Source organism: Solea senegalensis, linkage group LG14 (assembly GCF_019176455.1).
Source record: "Solea senegalensis isolate Sse05_10M linkage group LG14, IFAPA_SoseM_1, whole genome shotgun sequence".
Taxonomy (NCBI): domain Eukaryota; kingdom Metazoa; phylum Chordata; class Actinopteri; order Pleuronectiformes; family Soleidae; genus Solea; species Solea senegalensis.
This window is the reverse complement of record NC_058034.1, coordinates 5256889-5275025: the sequence shown is the minus strand read 5'-3', so window position 1 is coordinate 5275025 and position 18137 is coordinate 5256889. Positions and strand designations below refer to the sequence as shown.

General features: G+C 39.5%; 2 protein-coding genes across 3 annotated transcripts; both read left to right on the top strand.

Moving 5' to 3' along the window:
• The first annotated feature begins 879 nt into the window (after positions 1-879).
• On the top strand, positions 880-8232 carry LOC122780461 (flavin-containing monooxygenase 5-like). Of its 2 annotated transcripts, XM_044043417.1 has the most exons (10): positions 880-973; positions 1770-1918; positions 2923-3111; positions 4153-4318; positions 4503-4645; positions 4768-4964; positions 5357-5492; positions 5651-5870; positions 6348-6420; positions 7603-8232. In XM_044043417.1, the coding sequence occupies exons 2-10, from the start codon at positions 1787-1789 to the stop codon at positions 8006-8008; spliced, it is 1662 nt and encodes a 553-aa protein (XP_043899352.1). In that variant the 5' UTR covers positions 880-973; positions 1770-1786; the 3' UTR covers positions 8009-8232. The 2 variants fall into 2 exon arrangements, with proteins under 2 accessions (XP_043899352.1, XP_043899353.1); XM_044043418.1 differs by lacking the exons at positions 5651-5870; positions 6348-6420; positions 7603-8232 and having other exon boundaries at positions 4768-4966; positions 5358-5452.
• A 1783-nt stretch (positions 8233-10015) lies between these two features.
• On the top strand, positions 10016-17112 carry LOC122781156 (flavin-containing monooxygenase 5-like). Its single transcript, XM_044044696.1, has 10 exons — positions 10016-10095; positions 11187-11327; positions 12511-12699; positions 12876-13041; positions 13877-14019; positions 14264-14460; positions 15022-15169; positions 15253-15460; positions 15545-15617; positions 15726-17112. The coding sequence occupies exons 2-10, from the start codon at positions 11196-11198 to the stop codon at positions 16138-16140; spliced, it is 1671 nt and encodes a 556-aa protein (XP_043900631.1). The 5' UTR covers positions 10016-10095; positions 11187-11195; the 3' UTR covers positions 16141-17112.
• Positions 17113-18137: the final 1025 nt, after the last annotated feature.

The following is an 18137-nucleotide window of genomic DNA, read 5'->3' as shown; positions in this document are numbered from 1 at the left end:
TGTTGACCTCACTTCTACGAAATTTCAAAATGACATTGTGAATAAACAAAAGATGAAATAATGTTGTGGGTTTCTTGCATGTCATGCCATCATTGCATCACATTAAAAAGCGTTGTTATCAAACACATCATGCAAGGATTTTTATAACTTGGCGATGGTATTACTAAACAGCTGTTGGCTTTACGTTCATGTTTTGCACATGGTAATTATCTGCATCGAACTTGATCCTTTTGATAAATTCATATGACGTGTAAACATATTGATTGTTTTAAAATAAAACTGTGTGAGAATAAGGGAAATATACATTTTGTGTTGATGGCTAATATATAACTTTTTTATACTTCAGTGTGCTCTTTGATAAGCTACAAATCATGATAGTGACTTAATGCTCCTCAGTAATGTACTGTCACAGTTCTTTATTTTGATTTTTTTTCTAACGAAGAAAAAAAAACTTTAATAACACATTTTAAAAGTGACCCTCGTGTGGAGGATAAAGCAGTAGAAGATGGACGGAAGTACATCTCATCTCGTACTCTTCAACCTAGTCTGGAATAGAAGAAACGGTTAGACTTCACCCCATTCACACAACAAGCCTCTGTGGGTCACCTGAGAGGTAGACTTGCAGGAGAGGTCACTCTGTTTCAAGCCTCGAGTCATGAACCCACTTTCGAAACAAATGGCTCAAGCGCTTTAGAAGACTGTCGTTCAGATGGGTAAGCTGAAATATCGGGGCTGAATTATCCCGACTCATATCTCACACACCGCCCACTTCCACTCCTCCAAACTCACTTCCCGATCCGTCACTTCCCTCTCCTTTCCACGAACACACTCCTTCGCCCCTCCCCGCCCTGCCCTGCTCACCCTCCCCCATCTGCAACTCTGTAGTCCGCCGAAAAGACAAAAAAACAATTTGTCCCAATGCCAAAGTGAACCCTGCTTTTAAACTTTAGTTCAATCTCCCTGTTAAACAGAGGTAAGACTGACTGCATCACAGTTTGCTGCAGTAGCAGCTGTTTTCTGTGTGAGAGACAGTGTTTATTTTATTATAATGTTTAATGCTCTATAGGCAGGGTTGTTATGGCACATGCAATGGTATACTCACGGATGGTGTCCTTATTGCAAGTATTTACAAGTACTTGTAATAAGTTGTTGTTGGTATTTATCTTGCCATCAGTCCAAGTGATTTATTTAATTTATTTGATTTATTATAAGTGCCAATGGGGGAGCCTGCATCTCTGCAGTAATTCCGTTATTTATTTATTTACTTTTTATCGTTCTTATTTAATTTATAATCTGTGTTTACTTTGGGAGGTTAACCACAGAAGGTCTATATTTGTGACTTTATTGTGAGGGGCAGGTTGTCACTAACATGTTTTTGAAACATTAGTGACATTTGTATGTGCAGCTTGCAAAACCTTTTGGTGATGCCGTTAATAGTTTTATTTTTTAACACTGGTTACATCTGCCAAATTGGTAGGATTCTTTTTCAATAGCTTAATTCCAGCAAGGAATCCAATGCAGTGCAGCATTTTGTGTAAAAACACACCAACGTGTTGAGAAAGTTAAGTGTCAAAAGTCTGTTAAAATTGAGTTGTAACCCTGTTTTTTCCCTTGTCATTTAGGACAAAGGGCAGCAGCATGATCAGGTTACCTTAGACAGCTGTAACCAAAAAAAAACACACTATGTGCAAATCAGTAACTCAGCATAATCAAACATACACTGAGTTACTACAACACTCATCTCACTTAAGCTCTCATTTGTATCTCAGACAGCAGTGTCTCCAGTATGGTTCAGAGAGTGGCAGTGATCGGCGCGGGACCTTCAGGTCTGACCAGCGTCAAAGTCTGTTTGGATGAAGGTCTGGAGCCGACCTGCTTTGAGAGCAGCCATGACATTGGAGGTCTTTGGAGATTTAAGGTGAGACACAAAGTGCCTATCATCATCGTGGGCAATATCTTTCTCTGTTTTGTAGATTTGCTTGTCACGGCATTAGCTTAGCTCAGTGTTTCCCAAACATTTTATTTAACTCTTCTGACTATTTTTACATTTCTGCCTCACCTGATATTATTTTGAATGGGTAAAGCAGACATTTTGTTCAAATCTATCTTAAGTAGGAGGCTGAAAACTTTATTTAGCAACCCAACAGTGGGTCCAGACTGAGTCTCTGGGAACAGTACACCACAAAAACGGCCTCACATGGGATGCAAACATACTGGTAATAGAGACACAAATGTACAAATGTTTTAATGATATCTGTCCCTTCAAAACATTACATTTGATCTTTTATTTATTATTTTTATTAGTATTATTTTCTTTTCTGGTGTAACAAATGATTTCCTATGCACTGTCCATACTCTGATAAAACAATAAACAAAACAATGTTATCTTGAAATGTATCATTTGCTTGCGAATATGATATATACACGTTCGTGCTGTGATGATGTATTTTTTTAATTCCTATGATAGAACAAATACTGTGTCAAAGTCGCACGTAATCATGGTCAAATTCCAATACTTTGATTTCAAATGAAGCAGAAAAGAAAATATTTGTGTCCATTGTATCATTCATCGTCACACGGTGCTGCAGTGGCTTGCATTGTTGCCTGACAGCAAAAAGACCCAGTTTCAACAGAGGGCCTTTCTGTATAGACTATGCACATTCTCTTGTGTGTGTGGGTTTTCACCGGGTACTCTGGTTTCCTCCCACCATCCGTTAATTGCTCACTCTGAATTGGCCGTAGGTGTGAGAGTGAATGGTTGTTCTTCTGTGTGTTGACCCTGTGATGGAGAGGTGATCTGTCCAGGGTGCACACCACCCTTCACTTCTGTGTCAGCTGGGATTGACTCCACTGACCCTGTGACTCTCATGTGGAGAATAAAGCAGCAGACAATGAATTAATGAATGACTGTATCATTAATAGGAGAAGCCTGAGCCTGGAAGAGCCAACATCTATGAGTCAGTGGTCATCAACACCTCCAAAGAGATGATGTCTTTCAGCGACTTCCCTCCGCCGGCGGAGCTCCCCAACCACATGCACCACTCTGAGGTGCTGCTGTACCTGCGCCTCTATGTGAAGGCCTTCAAACTGCAGCGGCACATACACTTCCAGGTCAGTGGTCTTCAAGTTTGTTCATAAATCCAAGCTGCTGCGTTTAAATAGTGCAAAGAGAAGAAATTTGACAGGGGAAATAAATGGGGGAATTTAAATACGCTTGTTATCTCACAGACAGATTTTTCCATCCAAAAGCAATACATTAAATTGCTTAATTTTCCCTCCATTACTTTGTATGAAAATGTCTATTTAAATAGTCTGAATGATTGGTTGATTGACGACAGAGATTTAACAAGAGTGTATCGCCATTGTGTTGCTTTGCAGAAATGAATATATTGTAGGTAGGTGTTAAACATTTGACAAAAAACACACAACAGACAAAGTGAAAACAGACATAGAGATATACTGTTCATAGTAAAACAGTACCAGAAAGACCAGAAAGAGAGTAGTGATTAAAGTGCAACTACGAGGTGCATTTATTGGAGGAGGGGTGTCAGGTTGGTGTAGTGGATAACACTCCCGCCCTTGCAGCAAGAAGACTCGAGTTCCCAGTCGGAACAAGGGCCTTTCTGAAGTTTTGGAGTTTGCATGTTCTCCCCGTGTGTGTGTGGGTTTTCTCTCGGTTCTCCTGTTTCCTCCCACAGTCCAAAACATTCAGATTTGGGCATTAGACAAATTGGACACTCTGAATTCACCTTAGGTGTGAGTATGAGTGTGAGAGTGGATGGTTGTTTGTCTCCATATGTAGCTCTGTGATGGATAGGCTACCTGTCCAGGGTGTACACCGCCTTTCGCCCTGTGTCAATTGGGATTGGCACCAACGTCCAGCATATTTTCTTTTCTTCAGACCGTTCTCCATAAACCCTCGAGATTATTAAATCTCAGTCTGGAATGCCCAGTGTAGTCTGCCTGGTTCTGTTGCTCGAATCACATTAGGTCGTCTTGACCGTGTCTACATGCATAAATGCAGTTGCAGCCATGTGATTAAGCATGTGTATCTAATAAAATGACCATTGACGGTATGTTGTGTTATATTATTTATTTCTCTTCAGGATTTCTAAATAAATACCGTGTTCTTTGTGTTTATGTGTGTCTCAGACCACCGTGCTCCATGTGAGGCAGACCCCAGATTATGCGGTGACCGGCCAGTGGGAGGTGGAGACACAGACGGGAGAGAATCAGAGGGAGACTCATATTTTTGATGCTGTGATGGTTTGTACGGGACACTTCACCCAGCCTCACACGCCACTCAAAGACTTCCCAGGTACTAGGAATCATAATATTATCATATTCCCATTTATAAGATAGTTCTTTTCCTTCTCTTTCACTGACATCACCTGTATTTCTTTCACTGTGAAAGAAAATACATGCATGTTCTCTGTGCAGGTAGGCGTGATGCATTATTCACATTGCATTATACTTTATATGTTTTTCTCATTTCCTTTCAGGTATGGAGAGTTTTGAAGGCAAATGTTTTCACTCCTGGGACTACCGCAGTGCTGAGGGGATGCAGGGGAAAAGAGTGGTGGTAATTGGGATTGGAAATTCTGGAGGTGACATTGCTGTGGACATCAGTAGAGTTGCTGAAAAGGTACTGAACTTATTTTTTTAACCGTTGGGTAATGATAAAATGACTGTTTGGTATCTAAAATGCTCAAAATGTAAAAGATGATAAGCAGTTATTTGTTCTCTCTGGTCTAACGTGGACCACAGGTGTACCTCAGTACCAGGAGCGGTGCATGGGTTGTCAGCCGTGTTGGACAAGGGGGATTTCCTTGTGATCTTTTTGGGACTTCTCGAATGGATTTGATGATATCCAAGCTTTTCCCCTCGTGGATGAACAGGATGCTGGAGAAGAAGCTGAACGAAGCGTTTGACCACACACTATATGGCCTGAAACCAAAACATGGGTAATCAGGAAACCTTTTTTTAAGTTATAAGTATTTAAGTGCAAACTTTAACATCATCTGCCGGAGAATATACAAGAATATACTTCTTTGACTACAACTTCAATTTTATTATTATTTCAACAATAGTTTGATCTCAACAGGCAACAAGGAACAAACCAGAAACTACAAAGCATTGAAGATTGTAAAATACATAATAGTAAATTAATCTCATGAAAAAAAGATAGAATAGTGATCGCTCTAGTCATTCTAAAATGGCTAGCAGAGGGAAGGAAACTAAACTCTGACTACTAGTCCCCACAAGAGAAGTGTCCATATTTATATGAGCCGTACTCATAGTGTGGTCATGAGTAAAACGTTTGTTGTGTGTCGTGTGCTTTGTGTCCTTGTGTCAGGTTTTTTGCACAGATTCCACTTGTAAATGATGACCTGCCCGCTCGAATCATCTCAGGTCGTGTTCAGATAAAACCAAACGTGAAGGAGTTATCTGGGTCCACTGTGGTCTTTGTTGACGGGAGCGTCATAAACAAGGTGCGACATGTGATCCACTTTAGATAATGTCTTTAGCAGTGAGATGTAATATATCTACAAATCATGATAGTGTTTAAAGCTCATATGATCACAAATGATTTAAATGCTCGTCCTTGTCTAATCAGTATAACTTTATTTTTTTTAATTTACGTCCTCAGGTGGATGTTGTGGTGTTTGCCACTGGGTACAACTACGGCTTCCCCTTCCTGCCCCCGGCACTGCAGGATAAATGTGGTTATCGACTACATCTCTACAAACACGTGTTTCCTCCCTCACTCACCCATCCAACACTGGCAGTAGTGGGCTTCATCCACGCCTTAGGGGCTATTAACCCACTGGCTGAGATGCAGGCTCGCTGGGCAACAAGAGTGTTTAAAGGTAAAGCACAACACAAAAACTGTGGATTTGTACAAGTATTTATCAGCTCATATTTTGACTTTGAGGCAGCCCATAGCCAAGCGGAAAGGGAACTTGGCTTGTAACCAAAGGGTTGCTGGTTAAGGGCTGGGGTGCCCCTGTGCGAGGTACCCAATGCTCATTGTTAATTGGACACTCTTAATTGACCCTATCCACCAGGGGGGCCACATCCACTGTACTCCTTGTGCCAGTCCGAAGCCTGGGATATATGACAGGGTTAAAATCTCTGTCGAGAAGCCAAAAAAATAATATTTTAACTTTGCTGTGGTATAGTGAGAGCAAATATTGAACATCCAAGCTTAAAAAATATACAAAGGTCCTTTAGCAGCTGTTACGTGACAGTTGCTTATGACACGAGAAAATTTGGCACGAACTGTCTATTTTGACAGTATACTGTAGCTGCTCTATGAGATGTGTGTGTATTTTTCTCCCGTGCAGGCTTATTAACCCTCCCCACAGAAGAGACCATGATGAAGGAAATACAGAAAGATACCGCAGCAATGCACCAGAGGTAGGAAATAACTTGAAAACTTACTAGGGGAAAAAAGCCCTGCATATACTGTATTCTTCTGTTAATGTAGAAAATCAGTCATCAAAAAATGTTGCACCATGAACATGGCTGTTTTTTGATGAACTAATATTACCTCTGTTTCTTTATTGAGGTGTCTCAACCTATACTGTTACTTATTAATTAGCTTCACCACAACTATGCCGACAATGAGTTGTGGTCAAAAAATGTAAAAGGGGAAAATGTCATTATACTTGTTAAATTTTTAATTTTTTCTATCAATGTCCATCAATTCTATTTTGGATGTCTGCAGGTTCATGTGTTTATTGTGTGGCTGTACTTGTCTAAGTGTGTATATTCCCACAGCTCTTAACATCCTCTTTCTGAAATGTGTTGTCTCTTTACCTACCTTCCTGAGACTGGTCAAACGCTTGGTGGTAAATGCCACACCCCCTAACCTGATTAGCTGTAAACGCTACTGTAACCATGGTAACGGTGCCATTGGTTCTGCTGTACCAGTTCAGGCGAAATAAGTAAATAGGTGTGCATGTTACACATTACAGGGGAATTGTTTTCTGTGGGAGAGATGCACTTCCTTTGTAACGGACTTTGGTCTTTGTAACTAAGTAGACTTTGTGAATCTATTATACACACACACACACACACACACACACACACAACATGAAAAGTTGTTCCATCATACATAATGTAAACAACAAAAAAGCCAATCAACCAAGATCAGGATAATGATCTTACGTGAGAAAACTACACGGCTATTAGTCCCTAACAATGGCTTATGTGGCATGTCATAAAGGATGTCTTGTAAAGGATTCTTTATTACCTAATTTATAAGTAATTTAAGATATGCAACTGGTATTACAACCCAAATTAAAATTATTGGAGAGTATTTTTCCCCCCTTCCCCTCCTCCATAGAAACTCCTTGCCAGGTAGTTTGAGGAACTAATCCAGCATGAACTGAAGGATAGATCTACAGGGAGTTACCACAACATCAGCAGAAAGTGCAGTCTAGAAATTAAATTTTAGTGTGTGGGAGCCAGTCTCTATGAGTAGCGCTGGTGGTCTACACCAGGGGGCATTGTAGGTTAAGCAATGACTACAATATACAACCTTTTATTTTAAATGAGTTGTTTCATATCTTACACACTCTCTCTGTCTTTCTTTAGCTTTAGGTGCTCCGAGCGAAACCCCCTCCAGGTGGTGTACATTCCTTACATGGACTCTTTGGCAGAGCAGGTAGGGGTAAAACCAAACATACTGTGGCTCTTCCTCAGGGATCCCAGACTGGCACTGCAGGTGTTACTGGGTCCCTGCACTCCGTACCAGTACCGTCTGACTGGGCCAGGCTGGTGGATTGGTGCCCGTCAAGCCATTCTCACGCAGTGGGACCGTGTGGTTCAGCCTTTCAGGTCCAGAGTGGTACCACAACCAGACCAGACCATAGCCTGTTCTAGACTAAAGATGATAGGTATTTTGTCGGGTGTCGCCCTGCTGTGCTGCGTGTGCTACAAAAAAACCCCACCTCTGCTTTTTCTTTGCTGCCAAATAAGCAGCGTGTTTAGTTGTAACTGATATAAAATAATGTTGTGAAGTGTTGACCTTGCCATGTAACATCCCTTGAGATAATACAAGTCATTTTATGCTATAAAATGAAATTGAATTTTACTAAAATGAAAAACCTCTCTCTTTTCTTAACGCATTAGACAGAACATGCTGTTAGAAGACGTATACTGCAGCTGAAGTGTACATTAATCCTTTTTTGAAAATTAAAGGCGTATCTCGTTTTTGTATATTCATTATAATGTTTTTATTTTTTACATGATCTTAGCAATCTATATATACTGCAACAACGAGGAATCACAGCTTTCCTTAGTAACCCAGCAGAGGGAGACACAAGCACAAAGCTATAGTTTACTTCCTCAGAAAATCAAAAACCCATTGTAATACTTTATGTTATAAATGACTTACATTGTTTTATATAAAATATTATGAACATAACACTGGCTTTATAATATTTTCATTTATTTATATTATATTCTTTTTTTAATTTATACCAAATAAACATTCAGTTTAGTGAGTCTGTGGCCTTAATTATCCACACACAAGAACCTATTATATATTTCAACAGCCTGAAACTTTGCACTTTTAAATAACTTACAATGCAATTTAAAAGATTGAATCATTGAATTTTACAGTTATGTGAAGTTTATTTACAAAACTGTAAAAGTTGATAAATTGGCAGATACTTTGACACTAATACTATTGCAGGCTCTTCTTCACACAGACATTGTGTGTCAGGGGGGTTTTCTTATGCTTTTATAAATTTGATTGTGAGCATCCAGCTGCACTGAGGTATGTATGGTAAACATGACAGTATATGAGGCAGAAATCCAAAATATCAAGTCCTGTGATAAATGTGTTCTTTCTGGCTTGGACATGTTTGTCTCAAAAAGATTTACCATCAATCTAGCGTGAACGACAACGTGCAACTTTTATCCACATGATAAATAATCAACATTTAAAGTACAGTGTATGAAGTCTTTTGTGTATAAAGGGTGGCTTTGTTCAAGATAAGATAAGTGCTCAGTCCATCATGGGAGTTGCCTTAGTAGTCTAGGTGAATGGTCGAGGTTACCCCCCCCGACACGTCTAACTAAAAGCCTTATCAAGGAAGGAGTTCTTTATGTATCTTTGGTCATTTGTTTCTGAAGCACTAGATAATATAATATGTGAGAGTCTATTATTTACATTTGTCTTTACTTGTACTCTGCTTCAACTGGAATAGGAGTAATATTGGGGGGGAAAGAGTGGGGGATGGATTGATTCATGAAAATTTAGCTTCTTTGTTAAGCAAAGTAAAGCAACATGTTCTACAATATGGAGTAAGACTATGGCTTTTTTCTTTTTCATTAGTTAAGAGGTCTAGTGTGGTCCACATGGTGGATTCATGACCCGAGTTGTTAGAACAAGGGCCTTTCTGCATGGAGTTTGCATGTTCTCCCCATGTGTGCGTGGGTTTTCTCTGGGTTCTCCGGTTTCCTCCCACAGCAAATTGGACACTCTAAATTGACAGTAGGTGTGAGAGTTTATGATTGTTGTGTTCGTGTGTTTGCCCAGCGATGGACTGGCGAGGGTGTGACCCCGTTTTTTGCCCTATGTCAGCTGGGATTGGCACCATTGTCCCCAAGTGACCCGCATGTGGAGGATTAAGTGGTAGAAGGAGGATGGATGGATGGATAGAAGTCTAGTGTGTAAGAATTAGTGACATCCAATGGTGAGACTGCAGATGAGTATGGTGGCTCTCGCGTGCCAGAAAGGACACTGCTTATTAAATAATCACTATAATTATTTATCTTTAACAAAAATAGATAGATAGCCATAAAGACAAAATGTCAAGATAAGATTAATTGGGGGAAATGTCATTTAGGTCCAGCAGCCATAAAGCCTCAGTGAACACAGTATATGGAAGTTTGATCATTAACTGGTCCAGTCCGATGTTTGCACACTTGTTTCTTTGCTTTTCCACCGCCTGTGATTTATGGAGCTGGTACAGTTACATAACACACACACACACACACACACACTCCGCCTCCTGCAGCCGTTATTATTAAAGACAGCGCAAAACACAGTGGATCACCTCTGCGCGTGAGTCCAGAGAGGTAAGACTATCACACACACACACTGTACATGTTTGCACAACAAAACTCTTAAAGCTCGATCATGACTTTGGAGAGAGAAAAAAATAAAACAAAACAAAAAAACAACAACACGAGCAGCCAAAGTGAAGGCTACTCGGAGATGGAAGGCAACGCCCGAGCACAAGAAGTGAACAACAGTTCATGTGTTCACCAAGTTAAAGTCAGTAAAGTGCGATTGTTACAAGCAAAAGTTATCCGTGCACTCAGGTTTTACTGAACTTTTGGAAAGTAAGTTTTGGTGCAAAATTCTTGTCCTCGTGTTTGCTCTCTCGCTTCCTCCGGTTGTTTTTGTCGCGGACGAAGGCTGAGCTGTGTGTGTGTGTGTGAGTGTGCGATGCGGTTCAAGCACAAAGTGATTCTCTTGACTTTAAGTTGATGACTAACACATCTGACTGTGTCATACTGTAGAATGTGGTTACATTATGTGAGAGTTTCCATTATTTTCTATGCACGTTTTCAATTACACACATCAAAACAAACATGCATGAAGGTCCCTTGTGCATCAAGTGTTTTGCATTTTTCTGCACTCAGATAAACAATAAAACACAAGGGCGAACAGATGGGGAAACCATAGCATGCATTTAACCTGTATATACAATATATACATATATATATCTATATATATATATAGATATATATATATATATATATATAGTCCCCATGCTTATCTTTTGTCCTGGTGTGTGTAAATCTTTGGTGTCTTCTAAAGTCTTTTAAGGACACAGTGCCATATAATAAAAAGTCATTTATTCATTCCTGCATTCACTCATTCAAATGTCACTGTATATTATTAAATACACATATTCACACACTTATTCAACCTTGATTTTATTTAAGGTAAAAAGAAAACAAAAAAAGAAGAGAAGCATAGATCTACATCCACATGAATGTCAAATCATCTTGTTTCTGTAGCTCAAGAAAAAACTGGTCTACGTGAGCTAACGCATGTGCCGAAGTGGGTGATTAAACATGAACTTCCTGCAGCTGCATGGCTGCATCGCACTCTTACAATAAAGCAAACACTGTTGCCTGGTGTGGTTTGTTCTCCACAGAGCTGAAGTATGACCCGCCGCGTGGCCATCGTTGGAGGGGGCACATCAGGTCTTGCCTGTATCAAGAGCTGCTTGGATGAGGGTCTGGAGCCTGTCTGCTATGAAAGCAGTGATGACATTGGAGGTCTGTGGAGGTACAAGGTGGGTCACAAAGTGTGTTTATCATTGCATTTAAGAACAAATAGTTGTGCAGTGCTCAAATGTACAACAATCATAATATAAAGTGAATGTCCTGTTTCGAACGTTCATTGTACTTAAATCTACTTAAAGATTCATTATATTCACTGTGTACATTTTTCTATCCAACTTTGTTTATTTGTGCCCCGTAGATGACCACACAGTCATTCAAAAATACAGATAAACATAGTTCATTTGTTTATTGACTACAAACCAATTAAGCGATGAGGTAACAGATGCTGATAGGCAAACAATATAAACATGATCGCAGTTGCTGCAGCAAATAACTGACGAAAAACAGCTGTGCACTCATTAAATTATGTTTATGCTAATAGTGTGCAAGAGGCCATGAAGTCTGATTGTGCTTTGGGGCAAATTATCAGTCTCAGAATAGTCTTTTTAGTATTTTTAACGGGGCTTTGTACATAATAACAAGAATTATGTACTGATGGATACGTTTTAGATGTGCATTAGACTTTTGACAAGAGAAGTCAACCGCTTAAAACTTAACCATGGGCGTGCTTTGTTTAAATAGTTAGAGTTATAAAGAGTTATTCTCAAGAGTATATTTGGCCATTCTGCAGTTTTCATATTTGAATCAGTTTGCCAAAACTCCTTCAGAACATCAAAAACTTAATTCCCAAAAGAATTTCTCTTTTTTTAAAAATGTTGTTTGTGAAGAGATTGTGAAATGTTGATTTTTTTTCTTCCCACTCTCAATGTCCTGAACTGACCCAAAACAGGGCAAGTAATGCTTTTCATATAGGATTATGGGGGCCCTAGGGGTAAAACACCTCAAGTTAACTCAGTCTTATTTTTCTTTCCATTTTGTGCTTTGCTTTTTTTAAAATAATTATTAATTTTACTGCATTAACGCTGTCAAGTATAACAGTTCTTAAGTCCATGTCAACAATGTAAAGCAACTTTTGCCAGTGTATCTTGATTGGGAATCAAATGAATGCAATGAAATATACTTTTTCACATGATTGTGATTTGATTATTTCAAATCTAAAGATAAACCAAATGTTAATGCAGAAGTTCCAGTTTAGTTGTCTTCAGGCTGTATATACAGTTATATATTATTATGAATGAACCAGGCTGCAGCATTAACATTTGTATGTTGCCACTCATCCTCACAACCCTGCAGGAGGAACCTGAGCCAGACAGGGCCAATATCTACCACTCTGTCATCATCAACACCTCCAAGGAGATGATGTGTTTCAGTGACTTTCCAATTCCTGCACACTTCCCAAACTTCATGCACCACTCCTCCATCATGGAATACTTTCGGATGTATGCCGATCACTTCCAGCTCACCAAGCACATACGCTTCAAAGTCAGTATTCCCCACTAACCTCCGTCCTAGAAAAAAACGTCTGAAATGATTCATTATTATTGCCTCAGTTTCACATTTGAAATTTTTGTTAGACGCTTTTTTTAAGGTGTAAAATATATCTCACATTATCTATAATCGTTGTAATTGCAGTTTCTTTCTGTCTCTCTGTCACCTAGACCAAAGTCTTGCAGGTGAAGCAGCGGTCGGATTTCTCTCACTCAGGCCAGTGGGATATTGAAACGGAGAACAAAGATGGCAAAAAGGAAAAGCACATTTTTGATGCTGTCATGATCTGTATCGGACATCACTGCCAGCCTAACATGCCCCTCCATGACTTCCCAGGTATGACTTTCATCCACCCATGCATCTATCATCTATCAATTGAGAGTGTCCAATTAACCACTGCATGTTTTTGCACATGTGAGAGGAAACCGGAGAACTAAGAGAAAAACCACACAGGGACACAGGGAGAACATGCAAACTCCACACAGGGACGTGAAACAGCAACCTTCTTGTTCCTTTATCCTTGATTCTTTACTCATCACAGAGGGACCAGAGCTTCTTCTTAGACTTACCTGAACCACTCGAACAGGCACTTTGTGAATCATGAGCAGAGTTAACAGAAAAAACAACGACATTCCGCTTGATTTGATTTTAAATAAGGTTGTTGACTCTTTAAGGAAAGTTATTCCCTATTAGGTTTTCTGCAGTCTGGGAGAGAGAGCAGGTTATATGAGCAAGGAGAATTTCATTTGCAGCAGTTCCTTTTTAAGATCTCTTCTCATGACAATTACTGGTTTATCATCAGAACACGGATTCCTTTACAACTTAATATCTAACAGAGGAGAAGTGCGGACAGTGTTATTGGTATCTGATTACGTAAAAACCTCTGGCACACTTACCTTTAGCACAGTTAATACATTACATTAAGTGTGTAATGAAAACAGTGCACAAGGTGATCAACGATACTACCATAAGTGCAGTAAAATGTACTTCACTCACAGATCAAAGTCTTCTTTTATCAGGGATATGGAGCCTCCACTCCAGTCACTACAGATTATAATCAGTAATTGTGTTTTGCCAACTTCTCGCATGGGTTAAGATGACCCACTTACAAAAACCCAGAATTAAAGACGTACATTTCTTTGGGAGTTACAAGTCAATGTCTTTCTTTCAGGGATTGAAACATTCACAGGGACATATTTCCACAGTCGAGACTACAAGACTCCTGAGCATTGGAGGGATAAAAAAGTTGTAGTGGTTGGAATAGGAAACTCTGGAGGAGACATAGCAGTGGAGCTGAGCAGAGTCACTAAACAGGTTGGACTTCCAAAGATCAACTATTTATTTTTAGTGCGTTGTAGCCTGTTGACCATAGCTCTAGCTATCATCCTTGTCACCCATGATCAAATTGTATTTACCTCCTTATAGTTACAATAAAATTTGATGTCAGAATTCACCAAAAAAACAAAGGCAAACCTTATGTTTATGTAGTAAAGGTTCCATTTTCATAGCATTTCATTGGTTTGATATTGACCTATTATAATGTTTGTTTCCTTCTCAGCTCTACCTAAGCACTCGAAGGGGAGCTTGGATTCTGAACAGAGTTGGGGACAACGGCATCCCGTTAGATTTGTCTTTTAACAGAGTCTTAAACACTGTAAGAAGAATCCTTCCATTTGGTTTATTCTGCTCTCTGGGAGAGCGCAAGGTCAACCAAAGATTTGACCATGCTATGTACAGCCTTAAACCAAATCACAGGTAGAGTATTTGCAGTGGTTTATTTTTCCCATTGGTTTGCACTTTGTTAATCCAGCACATGTATACTTTTAGCCAGAATCTTCTGCTTCTTCCAGCTTCTCCCTTTAGGGGTCGCCACAGCGGATAATCTGTTTACATCTTGCCCAACCCCTTTAAGACAGAATATTTTTTATTTATGATTTGCCTGTATTTTTATTAGCTGTAAAGCTAATTATCCCATTATACAGATATACCCTGTATATACTGTATATAAGACACACATTTCCTTCACAACTAGATGTCTCTAAATCTATCAGAAGATGGTCATAAACTTTATTCACCGCCTTGTAATTTTGGACTATTACTGAGTTTTTCTCCAACGCCACCCTCAGACCCAGAAATGAACATACAAGTTATTTGCTAACACCAGTATTGACAACCTTGAGGCAGAGACTCATCATCGCATTGCTGTACAGCAAAATGATAAGCCTTTGAGACTTATCATCTCATCTTAATTAAAATGCTTGCAGTACTCATCAAATTACTCCTAACCTAACTAACCAGTGTGAATATGAATCTCAGGATGTTCAGCCAACATCCCACAGTCAATGATGAGCTCCCCAACCGCATCCTATCTGGGACTGTTCAGGTGAAACCCAACATCTGTAGAATTCAAGGATCCGCTGTGGAGTTTGATGACGGGACTGTAGTGGAAGATGTTGACCTGGTGGTAGGTTTTTTTGTGTATGTACTTATAAGCAGCACAGCTGGTGTGTTATTTTGTGTATGCCTGACAAGTCTCTTGTCTTGCAGGTGTTTGCCACAGGTTACAAGTTTTCCTTTCCATTCCTGGCTTCGCACGTGGTCTCTGTGTCTGACAACAAAGCATGCCTGTACAAGTATGTGTTTCCTCCCGAGTTAGACCGTCCTACACTGGCTATCATTGGGCTAATTCAGCCTCTGGGAGCCATTATGCCCATCTCTGAGATGCAATCTAGATGGGCCACACGTGTCTTCAAAGGTACTACTATTTTTATGCAAAGTTTCTGTTACTGTCTCTTTGCAACTCAGGAGACAAATTATTTCAATGTCTCATTGCATACAGGCTGCATCAAGCTTCCCTCAATGGCTGAAATGATAAAAGATAACAAATGCAAGCAGGACACCATGGCTAAAAGGTACTGCTGTGGGTTCATTTATCTTTGCATTTACAAATATAATGTACTTTGTATCCGAATGCGCCCAATTTTGCTCTTCAAAATAATCAGCAAGAGCTTCCTTTTCAGATATGTCCACAGTCAGAGACACACCATCCAAGTTGACTATGTCTCATACATGGATGAGATTGCAGAACTGGTGGGAGTTCAGCCAAACTTCACAAAGATGCTGTTGACTGATCCCAGGCTGGCACTGAATGTCTTGTTTGGTCCTACGACTCCGTACCAGTATCGTCTCAGAGGGCCAGGAAAGTGGGCCGGGGCTCGTCAGGCCATCCTCACTCAGTGGGAGAGAGTGTCTAAGCCTTTGATGACCAGACCTTGTAATGAGCCCAGACCCAAGAGAATGTTTAAGTGGGCTTTGCTTCTGATGGGTGCTACTGCAGGCTTGGTTGCATATGCTTTCAGGGACAGCTTTACAGATTTCCTACAAGATCCCAATGCACTGGTGGACAAGATTAAAACATACCTACCTGTCCAGTAAAGGGAAATGCATACTGATTCCTTCTGAGCTATGATCACACTATGAGTGACATTTAGCACTAACATTTTGCTAATTCATTTTGCCCTCTAAAAAAAAGGGCTTAATTTCATCAATTCAATCATTTTAACCAACAGTCAGACTGTTTCCATTGCTTTCCAACAAAATTCCAAAATCCCACTGCTGGATAAGAGAGACGTGTACTTGCCTGCACAATGATGTGCATTTAATGTTTGTTCATTCATGTCTAACATGATTATGATTATACAGTGCGTCGCTTACTCATTGATAAGGATACGTATGTTAATTATAGTTAACATGGTGTCTATTGACAGTGTACCTCCATAAGCAAATCAGTATTCAGATCAGTCAGTAATAAATACATTAGATAAAGATGAATGTCTTAAAACTGAGAACATTCATTATATCCTTAAATAAGTAAGTTGTTTCTTTTAATGTTTCCAGATGATCCATTTAGTCTGCTCTTTTGTTTACTCTCTGTTCATTTCAACTAAATTGATGCATTATGTGTTGCCCTTCATTATGTATGTCTTTAAATTATCTAAGATGTTTTTGAAACATTTATGTTAAATACAAATGTAAATTGCATTGTAATGTCACAACATACTCAAGTGTCTAAAAATGTACTCAAAAACACTTGGTTTGACTATAAACAAAAAAAAAATATCGATTGTTCAATGATGCCACCTAATGGTGGCATCAGGATTGCCTGATGTTTTGCTTGGGGGGAAAACTACATGATATTATAGTCTATATTTCACACAATAGCACCTTGTGTCTCACAGTGTCACACTGAAGTAACGTGCACCCCTCAAGGATCAGTGTTTACCTCATGAAGTCATGAGCCACACTTGAGACCATTCTGTTGTATGAAGGACTGTGGCACCGTTGTGTAAGAATTGCACATATTCAAGATTCTAAATCGAAAATAAAAAATGTGACCTTGGTTTGGAAGAAAATTGTTTTGTGCTTTTGTTTTACCGTTTTATTTAAAAACAGGGAAGAGGCAGAGCTCACAATGTATGTTAATAACAATATTTTTTTTTAAAGGTTGGGAGGGAAAACAGCTGGAATGTATTAGAATAATCCCTGGATGTATCTTTACAGGCGGACAGAATGACTCACTGATGGAACTGTCTATCTTCAAACTAACCGCGGCTCGTGAATCACCCATGCACCCCGGAAAAGGAATTGTCCACGCGTGACTCGTTAGCATTCGGGTTGCCAGGTTCTGGGACACTAACGGTGTGAATGTGATTAAAACGGGGCTGTCAAACTCATTTACAGAAGGGGCCAAAATTAAAACTGTTTAGGTCAAAGGCCAGACGAGAAGAAATACTATAAATAGTAAAAAAAATTCCGCGGGCGCAGCACCCTTCATAGCGTAAAAGCGCAGACACACGGGCGCATCCTGCTTTTTCTGTCACCCCTCCAGGGCCGTTCCTAGCTTTGTGGGGGCCCTAAGCGAGCTGTTAAGGAGCCATTAGTTTGCCAAACTATGATGGAAAGATTCACATTTCACTTTTAGATGATCCACGAAGATGCCACAATCTATTACGCTTCACGAGCAAAACAGGCTACAGTCACGATAACCTCTCATTAAAATATCATTAAACATCTTAAGTCAAGCCACTCAAGCAAGTTACTCTGATATAAAGGATAAAACAAGGAAAACAACAATCCTCTATACATCAATAAAAAAAAATCTTTACTTTAGATTTTGAAAGCAAAAACACAACTCAAGTTCTCACAGCACAAATTCTCACAACCCTAAACAATAAAATACATACATGAATAAATAAAGTGGGCCAAGCCCAGGCTATTACAGCATCCATATCAGTGTGCAAACAATAACAACAAATAAACTTGTAAGAATAACACTAATACTGTAGCACAACCCCTTCAGGACCATTTTGGATCTGTTACTGTTTGTTTGGTTATTGCACATGATAAACAGACTATTTCAAACATTTTCTTCC

Bases quoted from the DNA above. Each gene is read 5' to 3' on its own strand.
- LOC122781156 (XM_044044696.1), top strand. From the start codon at position 11,196: ATGACCCGCCGCGTGGCCATCGTTGGAGGGGGCACATCAGGTCTTGCC. The intron at 15,170-15,252 runs GTAGGTTTTTTT...CTTGTCTTGCAG, and splicing joins TGGAAGATGTTGACCTGGTG to GTGTTTGCCACAGGTTACAA. The intron at 15,461-15,544 runs GTACTACTATTT...CATTGCATACAG, and splicing joins GGCCACACGTGTCTTCAAAG to GCTGCATCAAGCTTCCCTCA.
- LOC122780461 (XM_044043417.1), top strand. From the start codon at position 1,787: ATGGTTCAGAGAGTGGCAGTGATCGGCGCGGGACCTTCAGGTCTGACC. The intron at 5,871-6,347 runs GTAAAGCACAAC...TCTCCCGTGCAG, and splicing joins GGCAACAAGAGTGTTTAAAG to GCTTATTAACCCTCCCCACA. The intron at 6,421-7,602 runs GTAGGAAATAAC...GTCTTTCTTTAG, and splicing joins ACCGCAGCAATGCACCAGAG to CTTTAGGTGCTCCGAGCGAA.